This window comes from Diabrotica virgifera, chromosome 2, assembly GCF_917563875.1.
Source record: "Diabrotica virgifera virgifera chromosome 2, PGI_DIABVI_V3a".
In the NCBI taxonomy this organism is placed as follows: Eukaryota; Metazoa; Arthropoda; class Insecta; order Coleoptera; family Chrysomelidae; genus Diabrotica; species Diabrotica virgifera.
The window spans coordinates 45,581,828-45,594,623 of NC_065444.1; the positions used below are offsets into that span (position 1 = coordinate 45,581,828).

The window sequence follows — 12,796 nt, forward strand, 5'->3', positions numbered from 1 at the left end:
AAAAAGTTAGTAAAAGTGCGTTCCGGCACTGCTAATTTTGCCATGACACCACTGTATGGGTCATTCCACGAATATACGACTGTTTTGGTTTATCGCGACGACGAATATTTTAGTGTGCAACATAAGAAGTACGAAAGTAAATGGCTCTAATAATTATTCCAGTAAGCAACAATGTAATTTGCAATTTACTTTCGTTCTTCATATTTTGCACAGTAAAATAATCGTTGTCGAGATAGTCCAAAACAGTCGTATATTCTTGGAATAAGGTATAGTAATTTAATTATGTCAATAAATTTATTTCAACTATATGCAGTGGAACCTCGATAACTCGAATTAATCGGGACCGTGACCGATCCGGGTTATCGAAAATCCGAGATAGCCGGAGAATATGGTAAAAATTAATAAAATACGGTATACTTACAGATAAACTCCGTTAGAATTGAAATAACATGAAATATATTTATAAATATGCACAGTACCTACTCATTAAAATTACCAAAAAAAAACACCAAACACAAACGTAAGCAAATGGAAGCGAACAATACAAGACACACAATACAGTCACAATGATGTAATGTTATTATTTAAGAACAGTGAAACCTAAAGACCATTGTTTATAAAATAATTTTTTAAATAGTCTTTCCTAAACAATGCTGACAGTTTGAAATAAAAAGGAATAGATACTACAGACAGCTGGCTGTTGTTTCTGCGGCGTGTGCTATGAGTCATTTTTAATATCGTATAGTTCAAATTACACACATACACATTATCTCTCAAATATTATATTACATACATTTTTATTGTTGAAAGGTTTGTCTGATAATTAACTATTTTGATGGGAAATAAGCCACAAATAAATTGAAAAATACAAAATATTGAAAATCAAAATGTTTATCTGATGAAAATCGGTCCGGGTTAGCCGGACTTCCGGGTTATCGGGGGCCGACTTATCGGGGTTCCACTGTACTTAACATTTTTATCACCAGCAAATTTTTCTATTTTCAGGTTGCGTAGTCTACGAAGTTTGTCGATGTCAAAACTAACACAGCCAACCTTATCTGCTGATAACTTTTTGGAATTTGGAATTGACTTGGAAGAATTAAAAATTAACTTTGCAAATCTGCAAACTATCAAAAACAATGCTTTTCAACACGTACATGGTTTAAAATCTATAGATTTATCTGAAAATGCCATCGGGACGATTGAAAATAATGCATTTACTGATGTAAGTTTAAAATAATTTTTGTTTTATCTTATGTAAACAAATTCTTTAACACACTGAAAACTTTTATATCCAATACTTCCATAAAATTTTGTATAAGTATTAGAACTACCTGTGAAATTATTACTTTCTACCTGTGCCGGAAACTTAATAGACCAGTGCAAATAGCAAAAAAACAATAAAAAATTAATAGCAGGATGAGACCAATTCCAAATGAAAGTACACATATTAGATAACATGTGGAACATTTTTCACCAAATCTGGATGAGGGGAACATGGGTTGGGGGAGCGCTTTTAGGGGTGTAAACGGTTAATTACGATTTGCGGCAAAACGGCACATCCTATCGAAAAAAGTTAAATTGCAAAGTTGTAGGTTATAAGAAGATCTATAACTTTTGTAAATTTTTCACATAACCTCAAAATATCCGAGAAAATTGTAAAATTCGATGTTTTTGATTTTATTTTTTTTTTCTCACTGAAAAAAAAATTCTTTTTTTTACCAAATATGGTGGAAACTTACCTCTTTGTGTCCCAAACACGCTGTAATTTTTTGTATAAAAATATTTTTTAAAACTCTTGTTTTTTATGTTTAAGGGAAAATGTAAGCATTTTTTCAATTGAAAAATCTCCCGAAATTTTTTTAGCATTTTTAAAGAAGTTGGCATTTTTTTTGTTTAATGAAACCTCTATTTTCTGATGGTGTAAAAAAATATATACGTTACTGTGGAAAATTTTGTCACAAAGGGCAAAAATCGGAAATTTATTTTCAACCCCTCACCATTTTCAGATTCTCAGACGTAATGTAAGTTGCATAGCTGCGGAAAGCTGCATAGAGGAAACTGCAGAATCTGTAAGCATTATCGAATGTGATGAAGCAATGCCATCAAAGAAGCAAAAACTTAATTAATTGATGAAAAATTGGCCATTAAAATTATAATAATTACTTCCTTTTGTATTAAATAAACTTTTTCGTTAAAAAAGTTGTTGCGACTTTTAATTTGGTTCATGAGAAAAGAGTTTATAAAAAATGTAGCTTATAGGTAAGTAGGCCGACTTTAAAAAAAAATATAGTTTAAAAAAAATTAAAAACACGCTTTTTAAGCACTAAAAATTTAAAAATAACTTTTAAAATTAAAGCTAGTAATATTTTATTTTTAAATGGTTAGTGCTTTAAAAGCGTGTTTTTTATTTTTTTTTTTTTTAACTATAATTTATTCACAAAATTAAAAATCACAGACAACGGCATTAGTGTAGTAAATTTTTAACAGAGGTTCGTTGGTTCCTGCTCGCTATGCAACTTATATTACGTCTGAGAATCTGAAAATGGTGAGAGGTTGAAAATAAATTTCCGATTTTTGCCTTTTGTGACGAAATTTTCCACAGTAACGTATATATTTTTTTACAGCATCAGAAAATAGAGGTTTCAATAAACAAAAAAAATGCCAACTTTTTTAAAAAAGCTAAAAAAATTTCGGGATATTTTTCAATTGAAAAAATGCTTACATTTTCCCTTAAACATAAAAAACAAGAGTTTTAAAAAATATTTTTATACAGAAAAATTACAGCGTGTTTGGGACAGAAAGAGGTAAGTTTCCGCAATATTTGGTAAAAAAAAAAAAATTTTTCAGTGAGAAAAAAAAAATAAAATCAAAAACATCGAATTTTCCAATTTTCTCGGATACTTTGAGGTTATGTGAAAAATGTTTATTTACAAAAGTTGTAGATATTTTTATTGCCTACAACTATGCGATTTAACTTTTTTCGATAGGATGTGCCGTTTTGCCGCAAATCGTAATTAACCGTTTTCACCCCTAAAAACGCTCCCCCAACCCATGTTCCCCTCATCCAGATTTGGTGAAAAATGTTCCACATGTTATCTAATATGTGTACTTTCATTTGGAATTGGTCTCATCCTGCTATTAATTTTTTATTTTTTGGTCCATTTTAGAGCTATCTGCACTGGTCTATAACGATACTACTCAAATACAAATGATTTTGTAATAAGTGTAAGCTAAGGTTTTCCGCAATAATTTGTTGTCAACTATACACAGTATTTTATGTAATTTTCAGATTGACCATTCTCTAACCCATTTGAAAATATCTCACGGTCTGTCTTCATCTTTAGCAAATATTCCAGCAGATGCAATCAAAGTCCTTACGAATTTGAAGGAATTGGATTTGAGCAACAATAAACTTAAAATGATGCCAGATACGTCTTTCCATTCTTTACGCCAATTGCAAAAGTTGGAGCTTCAGGATAATACTATCGATGTTATTCATAAAGGAACTTTTCAGGTAAAGTATATTAAACAGAAAAAAATTATTTCTTGATTTGCCGCATCAATTTCTAGGGGTTCTTAACAGAATATCTAGAGTTTATATTAAATTTTTAACTAGTGGTATAACAATCACCATTAGACTTAGGCAAATATGCAAATAAAAAGATATGAAATATGCGCATAAATATGCAGTATTTTACCCAAAAATATGCAAGTTTATCTAGAGCATATGCATGTAATAAAAAAATATTTACAACATTTTTTAATTTACAAAAATATTTAAAATATCTTCACATGTTTTATTAATTAACATGTGTATGTATGTATTTTATAAACTAAGCTTATGTAATTAAATATTTAAGTATTTTAACAAATAAATGATATGGCTTCTATCTGAGTACATAGAATAACTTCTTTGGACATCAACTTTTGTAACTGGGGCATTTTTCAAATTCACCATAATAGTTGGCTCTCAATTAAGTGGTTCGAGAAATGTCCAAGCTACTACTTGAACCACTTCAGAAAGAACCTGGTAACCACTCTTTTTTCCATGATTGTTGGAAAATGTTTGGAAAGTTTTCTTTCCAATATGTATTACTTTTAAAGTTTTGACACAATGATTCAAATTCTTTTATTAAGAATGTACTCTCTAACAATGATAATTTGGAGGAATCCAATTACAATCCAAGTAATAGTTTTCTGAACAAAACTATAGTTTGATTTTATGAATGACACTGAACACAGGTATTCACGGGTTATTTTACAACAAAAGTGAAAAATACCGTCAAACCAAAAATTTTTACCTAATAGTGATATAAACTGGCAGATTTTGGAACCGAAGTTTCGAGGACAAAACGTGACAAAATTATGTATAAGCCGCTATCTTTTATTAGTTCCGATACCAAAAATTTGAATACCAATAGATTATAATATTAAAACAAAATTAAAGATTGAGATTTTACTCTTTTTATGTGGTCGGTTTATCTAGTCGGTGGTCGTACTCGGCTTCTTTTATAATTTCTGTGCCTTCATTCCATGATTCGTTTTGTCCACCGCCCAGCTTGTGTTCTAGCTAAGTCCTTGCCCAGTTCCACTTAAGCGTCATAATTCTTTCGATGACGTATATTATATAAGCCGCTAAATTATGTATAAGCCGCTATCTTTTATTAGTTCCGACACCAAAAATTTGAATACCAATACATTATAATATTAAAACAAAATTAAAGATTGAGATTTCCAAGTTATTTGTTACATGAATATAAAGATACATATTATATACAACCAAAATTTCAAATTATATGCACTTTATGCACATTAATATAAAAATATGCAAAATTGGATATATTTGCATCTTTTATGCTTAATATGCAAAATAGGCTGCAGAGATTACGGTGGGCAGGGCACGTGGTCCGCCTGCATGAGAATAGAATCCCCAGAAAATTGCTGAATGCAAGAAAGCAGGGAAGAAGACCGGTTGGAAGACCTAAAAAGAGATGGGAAGACGAGGTCGATGAGGATGCCAGGAACTTCCTGGGAACGCGTTCATGGAAAAGAACAGCGGTAAATCGAAATGATTGGAGAAGCTTATTGAAGGAGGCCAAGGCTCGATTTGGGCTGTAGTGCCATTGGATGGATGGATGCAAAATAGGCAATTTGCATATTTGCCTAAAAGTCATCATCAATCAGACAATCGCTTCCACTTCTGGATATAGGCCTCCCTCAGTTCTTTCCAGTGTTCTCTCCACTGGGCCGCTTTTAGCCAGTTTTCCCGCTACTATTTTTATGTCGTCGGTTTATCTAGTCGGTGGTCGTACTCGGCTTCTTTTATAATTTCTGGGCCTCCATTCCATGATTCGTTTTGGCCACCGCCCATCTTGTGTTCTAAGTCCTTGCCCAGTTCCACTTAAGCGTCATAATTCTTTCGATGACGTATATTATATAAGCCGCTAAATTATGTATAAGCCGCTATCTTTTACTAGTTCCGGTACCAAAAATTTGAATACCAATAGATTATAATATTAAAACAAAATTAAAGATTGAGATTTTCAAGTTATTTGTTACATGAATATAAAGATACATATTATATACAACCAAAATTTCAAATTATATGCACTTTATGCACATTAATATAAAAATATGCAAAATTTGATATTTTTGCATCTTTTATGCTTAATATGCAAAATAGGCAATTTGCATATTTGCCTAAAATTCTAATCATCATCAATCAGACAATCGCTTCCACTTCTGGATATAGGCCTCCCTCAGTTATTTCCAGTGTTCTCTCCACTGGGCCGCTTGTAGCCAGTTTTCCCGCTACTCTTTTTATGTGGTCGGTTTATCTAGTCGGTGGTCGTACTCGGCTTCTTTTATAATTTCTGGGCCTCCATTCCATGATTCGTTTTGTCCACCGCCCATCTTGTGTTCTAAGTCCTTGCCCAGTTCCACTTAAGCGTCATAATTCTCTCGATGACGTATATTATATAAGCCGCTAAATTATGTATAAGCCGCTATCTTTTACTAGTTCCGGTACCAAAAATTTGAATACCAATAGATTATAATATTAAAACAAAATTAAAGATTGAGATTTTCAAGTTATTTGTTACATGAATATAAAGATACATATTATATACAACCAAAATTTCAAATTATATGCACTTTATGCACATTAATATAAAAATATGCAAAATTGGATATCTTTGCATCTTTTATGCTTAATATGCAAAATAGGCAATTTGCATATTTGCCTAAAAGTCTAATCATCATCAATCAGACAATCGCTTCCACTTCTGGATATAGGCCTCCCTCAGTTCTTTCCAGTGTTCTCTCCACTGGGCCGCTTGTAGCCAGTTTTCCCGCTACTCTTTTTATGTCGTCGGTTTATCTAGTCGGTGGTCGTACTGGGCTTCTTTTATAATTTCTGTGCCTCCATTCCATGATTCGTTTTGTCCACCGCCCATCTTGTGTTCTAGCTAAGTCCTTGCCCAGTTCCACTTAAGCGTCATAATTCTTTCGATAACGTCTTGAACTCCAGATCTTTGCCTGATTTGTTGGTTTTTTATGTGATCTCGAAGGCTCACGTCCAGCATTGCACGTTCCATGGCTCGAAGAATACAGACTAAAAACTAAGTTTAATCCAGTTTTTCTTCTTCTTCTTCTTCTACGCCACTACAGCCCAAATTGAGCCTTGGGCTCCTTTATTTTTTGCCTCCACCCTTGCTTGTCTGTGGCTGCTCTTCTCCATACACGGACTCCTAAAAGAGCTTTTGCGTCGATGTTTACTGTGTCTTCCCAGCGCTTTCTTGGCTTTCCAACGGGACTCTTTCCCTGCATTCTAGCATTCAGTGCTCTTTTCAGTAGCATGTACTCTCCCATTCTTATCACATGTCCGGTCCATTGCAATCTTTTTATTCTAATGAAGTCTGACAAGGGTGTTTCCTTATAAAGTTTATAAAGCTCTTAGTGTTCTCCTCAGTAGATATATTCCGTCCGCTATAACTTTTCCCATGCGGTACGATTCATTTTCAATCAAATTAAGTCAAAACATAAATTGTAACGAACGTTGATGTGTATATATACATTTTGTACACTGTATACTATATACTACACACATCGGCGTACGTTTCACTTTCTGTTTTGACTTAATTTGATTGAAAATGAATCGTACCGCATGGGAAAAGTTATAGCTGACGGACTATAGTTTCCTTTCCAATGTGTCGAGTTTCTTTTTGGATGTTTCTTTTAGGACCCATGCTTTACTGCCATATCATGCTATTGGTCGAATTAAGGTTTTATAGATTCTCATCTTTGTATATCGGTGGACATTTTTAGACTGAAATATATGGGAGAGGGCCAAATAAGCTCTGTTTGCCTGCGTTATTCTCTTTCGTATTTCTCCATCTTCTGATCCGTCGGCATATAGTTCTACTCCCAGGTATGTAAACTTTCCAACCGTTTCAATGTCATCTTCATGTATATTGTTTTGTGGGAATATATTTCTTCTCGTCTTTATCATTATTTTTGTTTTTTCTTGTTAATTTTCAGACCTAGACTTTTTGTTTGCTTTTGTTTGCTAACCGCAAACTCCAGTGCCAAGTTAAACAAGGTTGGGGCCGGCCATCTCCCTGCTTTAGTCCCTGCGAAATTCTGAAAATTGGGACTTCACCAGTTGAGTAGACATAATTGAAAAGTTGAACCAATATTTTAATGTTTTTTTTTTCGTCACTTAGTTTTAACATATCTGCCAGTGTGTTATTAGGGCCAACAGCTTTCCTGTTCTCTTCCAACTTTATACCATGCAGTGCTTCTACCTTTAGTATTTTGGTCCTTCCTCATTACCTTATCTTTGTTTGGTCCTTCCTCTTTTTTCTGGTCTGATATTATTAAACAGTTAATTTATGTACGTTTATCAAGTTGGCTGAATAATTAATCTATTATTATTTTCCCTTTCGAATTTACGATTGTCTGAAGAGCTTTCTTATTATATAGTTCAGCTATATCTTAGCTTTTTTTAACGTATTGAATGTGTTATATTTGTATTCTGTTTTGTCTCAATGCATTTATCCTTTATCCAAGTTTATCTCGCAATATTTACCATTGATTTTATTAGTTTATGTTTATTGATATAGCTCCCTATTAGGTACCTCTCTGTTGTATTTTCTACTCATCAGTTCTATAATTTCATTAGTCATGCGTTGTCTTTTCTGCCTTTGATTCTTTGTAGTATGCCTCTCTATTATTTATTTTACTTCCTGCATTAATATACTCTTCTACAAATACTTATTGTGTACAAGTTAATGTTATTTTGCTTGAATTTTTAAGTTAAATATTACAGACTCAATTCGTTTATCAAGTTAAAGTACAAATGAACGACCATCTATTTTGAACCATACTACTCTAAATATTATATTTCTCTTTAATGAATATTTTCTTTATCATTTTAGGGAGATATCCATGAAGAACTCGAAGAAATCTATTTATCGTTTAATTCCCTAAAAACTATCAGTCAGCACACCTTCGTCCATTTACCAAAACTTGAACAACTTCTCTTAGATGACAACAAAATAGAATCTTTGGAAAGAAGAGCCTTTATGAACTTAGAAAATATTAAACGACTCAACCTGAAAGGCAACAAAATATCATCGATTTCTTTGGAAACGTTTCAAAATCTACCGGAACTAGAGGATTTAGATATGTCTTATAACAAAATAAAAACTTTTGAGTTTACTATGTTTGACCAAGTGGGAACATTGTCTATATTTTGCGTGAATATTAGTCATAACAGTTTAACTGAGCTATTGGTTAATGTACCAAGTACTTTCGAAGGTGCAGGTGAGATTAACCATAAGAAAATTAATAACATCATAATCTTATTTAGGATTTCAGCTTTTAAGAAATAACAATGTAACCAAAGTCTTTTTAAATGTTTAATTTTTTATATAGTTGTTTGAAAAATCTTCTTAGGTACAAGTGCTGAATGTAAGCATGTAATAATTTATTATTTTTTATTTTTTTGCTACATAAAAATTTCTTTTGGACTACTTCTCTTCACATTATATTTCTCCTCTACAAACTCATTTTTATAACGCATCTCGTTCATAATATGTACATAGTTATACATAATATTACCTTAGGTGGTTATTCTTCATTTTCTTTTAGCGAAAAACTTGTTCTGTGTCTTGTACTCTTTATCTTGTCCATATTGTCTCATATTAGACCAGGGCGGATCTGTGAAAAAACCTCTATCTTTGGATGTAAGAAGTGGCATTCGGATTTTTGCTGATAAAGTTAGGTGACAACTTCAATAATTATAATTGACTTATGCTCCTTCTCAAATATGCCCGGAACATTACTAAAAAAATTAAAATATTTAAAAATTTCGAAAAACATCGATTTTTTCTACTTTCTTTGCCTATAACTTTAAAACGATTAATTTTGGAAGAAAGTTGTAGGGAAATAAAATAAAGATAATTGAATTTTTTATGATATACGACTGGTTAAAAATGTCTTAATTTATTACCCTTGCTGCAAAATAGCAATAAATACAAAATAAGGGGGCAAAATTAGCCTGTTTTTATTCAATGTTTTTCAACCAATTTGGTGGCACTTAGAACCTTCGTTAGATTTCATTACAATCGACCTAATAGATTTTGCGTAATAAATTTTCAATCTAATTTTTTTAAAGTTCAAATTTTATAAAAACATTCCGAACAAAAAGTAGACCATTTAGAAGTTTGCTAATTTTTTTACAGATAAACAGGCGCTCTACATATCTAATAAACTTTACAGAATTAAAATCGGATTATTTAAGCAGCCTCAGCAATGTTTTAAAGCTGTAAACAATTTATCTGCTTATAAACAAATATAATATCTTCGTTACTGTTACATTACATTAAATTCACAACACAAAACAAGAAAATACTCGGTACGGCGCTTATTTTAAAAGTAAAAAAGTTGAATTGTGAGGACTAGTTCCTGAGATACAGCCGGTTCAAATAAGCGTCGTCCGAGTATTATCTAGTTCCGTTTTGTAAATTTAATTTACAATAACAGTTTAATTTACAATTCAGGTTATAGTAACGGAGATATTCTATTTGTTTATAAGCCAAAAAATTGTTAAATTTTTAAAACATTGCTGAGGCTGCTTAAATAATCTGATTTTAATTCTGTAAAGTTTATTAGATAGGTAGGGTGCCTGTTTATATTGTAAGAAAATTAACTAACTTCTAAATGGTCTACTCTTTGTTTAGAAAGTTTTTAAAAAATTTGAACTTAAAAAAAATTAGATTGAAAATTGATAATGCAAAATCTATTATAAAGAAATTTAGTGGACGGTCGATTTTAAAGAAATTTAGTGGACGGTTTAAGTATGTTATAAACATTTTCTAAGCTAATTACGAAAGTTCTAAAGTGCAACCAAAGTTGTTGAAAAACATTGAATAAAAACAGGCTAATTTTGCCCCCTTATTTGGTATTTATTGCTGTTTTGCAAAAAGGGTAATAATTTAAGACATTTTTAACCAGTCTTATATTATACAAAAGTTAATTAGCTTTATTTTATGTCGTTAAAACTTTGTTCCAAAATTAATCGTTTTTAAGTTATAAGCAAAGAAAGTAGAAAAAAATCGATGATTTTCGAAATTTTTAAATATTTTAATTTTTTTATTAATATTCCAGGCATATCTGTGAAGGAGCATAAGTCGATTATAATTACTGAAGTTGTTACCTAACTTTATCTGCAAAAATCCGAATGCCACCTCTCATATCCACCTATCCACAGATCCGCCCTCTTCTATATTGTTTTTCTTGAAAACGTCATATTATAAATATTGTATGATCTCATATTCTTTTCTGGTCTGATCTTGTGGTTATACCATTTTGTTCAACTCTTATACTACGAATAAGTATACTACGTTTATTACCTACTTCTTCTTTCTAGCCTTTTATTGTCTATATTTTTAACATATGCCCCTCTCAACTCCTTCCATCGACCTCTATCCTGAGCAACATAGGTAGTTCCAATTTCTTCTGGTCATTTGTTTGATGTCATCTACCCATCTGGTCTGTGGTCCGCCTCTTTGTGGTCTACCTTTGAATTGTATTGTATGTGTATTGTTTATTATCCTCGTATATTTCGTTTGGAAAATGGAAAATATAGGATAGGCTTTTAAGAATATTGGACTAGGGACAAACATTTCTAAAATAGACAAACTGGAGGTAAGAGAAGCAAATATTTAAAAAATAATAAACTATCTAACGGAAACCACCGATTAAAAAAACATCATTCTGGCCGATTACAGAAAAAAACAAACAGAATATTAGAAGTTTTACAAAGAAAAATTCAAAGAAGGATAAACGAAAATTGGTGGGCTTCGGTTAGTTAGTCATGTAAAGGGTACGGATGATGAAAGTTTTCTAAGAATATTCCTAGATGCTTAAATATAGGACAGAAGACCAAAAGAAAAGCCACCCAGAAACGACTGGGAGAAAAGTGGCAGTGAACACTCGCTTCAATATCTGCTTGTTTCAGCTGGTGTTTAGTTTTGTTGGATTGGATTCGATCGGTCTTGTTTTAGGTATATATCAGAGCTTCAGGACGTGTTTTGTTTTATGGGTTGGTGGCACTGGTGGCACAGACTGAGCTATTTATATAACAAATCTATAAAATGAGGTTGCCTCTAGTGATACCCAGGGAGTTCAATGCTGGCTGATGTCTGCAGTTTGGTTGGGAGGAAGGGGAGTTTGTGTTTGGGCTGTATGATGATGATGCATATATTACCAAAGGATGAACAGGTAGTTTTGAGGACATATTGGGCTGTAAAATTTTAGCTATTGATTGTTTTTGTTGTGTAACTCCTGCTCACGTAGTGAGCCTCTCATTTAAGGGTTGAATGTTCGATAGCTGATTAATGACGTAAAATGATTTTTATTTAGGTCAAAAGCTATCGTGGAGCTGACAAAGGTATGATCATTTATTTCAGTACCCGTCAATTGGCTCTACTAAATCAGATCCAACCAAACAAAATTTTAATAAATAGGATATGCACAAAAACTGTCCAAACGCACAAATATTAGGATTTCTTGAACATCAAACAGAAATTTAGGCTTCCTGAGCCAGAATAAAATTTAAAACATTATTTTGCTAGTTTTTGTCAAGTATTACTTAATTTTTTTGTCATCAAAATTGTGATGTAAATATTTATCAGCTAAAGTGACAGATTTTTAAAAAGTTTCAATAATATTAATTTATTATTAGAGGAACTATTCTCAAAACCTGGACAATCAATGGTAGAGCGAAGAAGTTTTCTGCTGGGAAGGAATGTACAAAATATTTTATTATTGCTTTTTAATAAGTCCCATTTTCCAAACTTTTGTTAATTTTTTTTTCTCATGGACTATCTAAGAATATACAGGAACTAATATACTTTCTAAAACGACCCTCAGTTCTAATTGCAAGAAGCAAGAGTCCTGCAGGCTTAGTCTTGTTCTGGCTCCAATCTTGCACGTAAGTATTGGTCTTGGTCTTGCTCAAATTAGGCGGTCTTGGTCTTGGTCTTGGTCTTGGTCTTGCGAAAATGCAAGAACAAGACCAAAACTTCAAGACCAAGACCGATTTTGGACAACACTAGGTCCAAGTTTCCATTCCAAAAACAAAGTCAAGAAAACAAAGTACCTATCCAACCTGACTCTTTGCTCTAACTTCAAATCTCTTCTGCAGAGCGCTCTTCACATTTTATTTAAATTTGCTCTAAGCTTTTCTATTTTGATTTTAATTTCCTGAAAGTAATTATTTGTTTAG

General features: G+C 32.2%; 1 protein-coding gene across 2 annotated transcripts in view; it reads left to right on the forward strand.

Annotated features, from left to right (window-relative positions):
• The window catches only part of LOC114339516 (chaoptin), a 102,498-nt gene that overhangs the window by 29,471 nt on the left and 60,231 nt on the right, over positions 1-12,796 (forward strand). For both annotated transcript variants that reach the window (XM_050642562.1, XM_050642563.1), the window contains exons 6-8: positions 1,006-1,225; positions 3,293-3,517; positions 8,442-8,829. In XM_050642562.1, the coding sequence (XP_050498519.1) occupies positions 1,006-1,225; positions 3,293-3,517; positions 8,442-8,829 (833 nt within the window). The remainder of the gene's footprint in view (positions 1-1,005; positions 1,226-3,292; positions 3,518-8,441; positions 8,830-12,796) is intronic.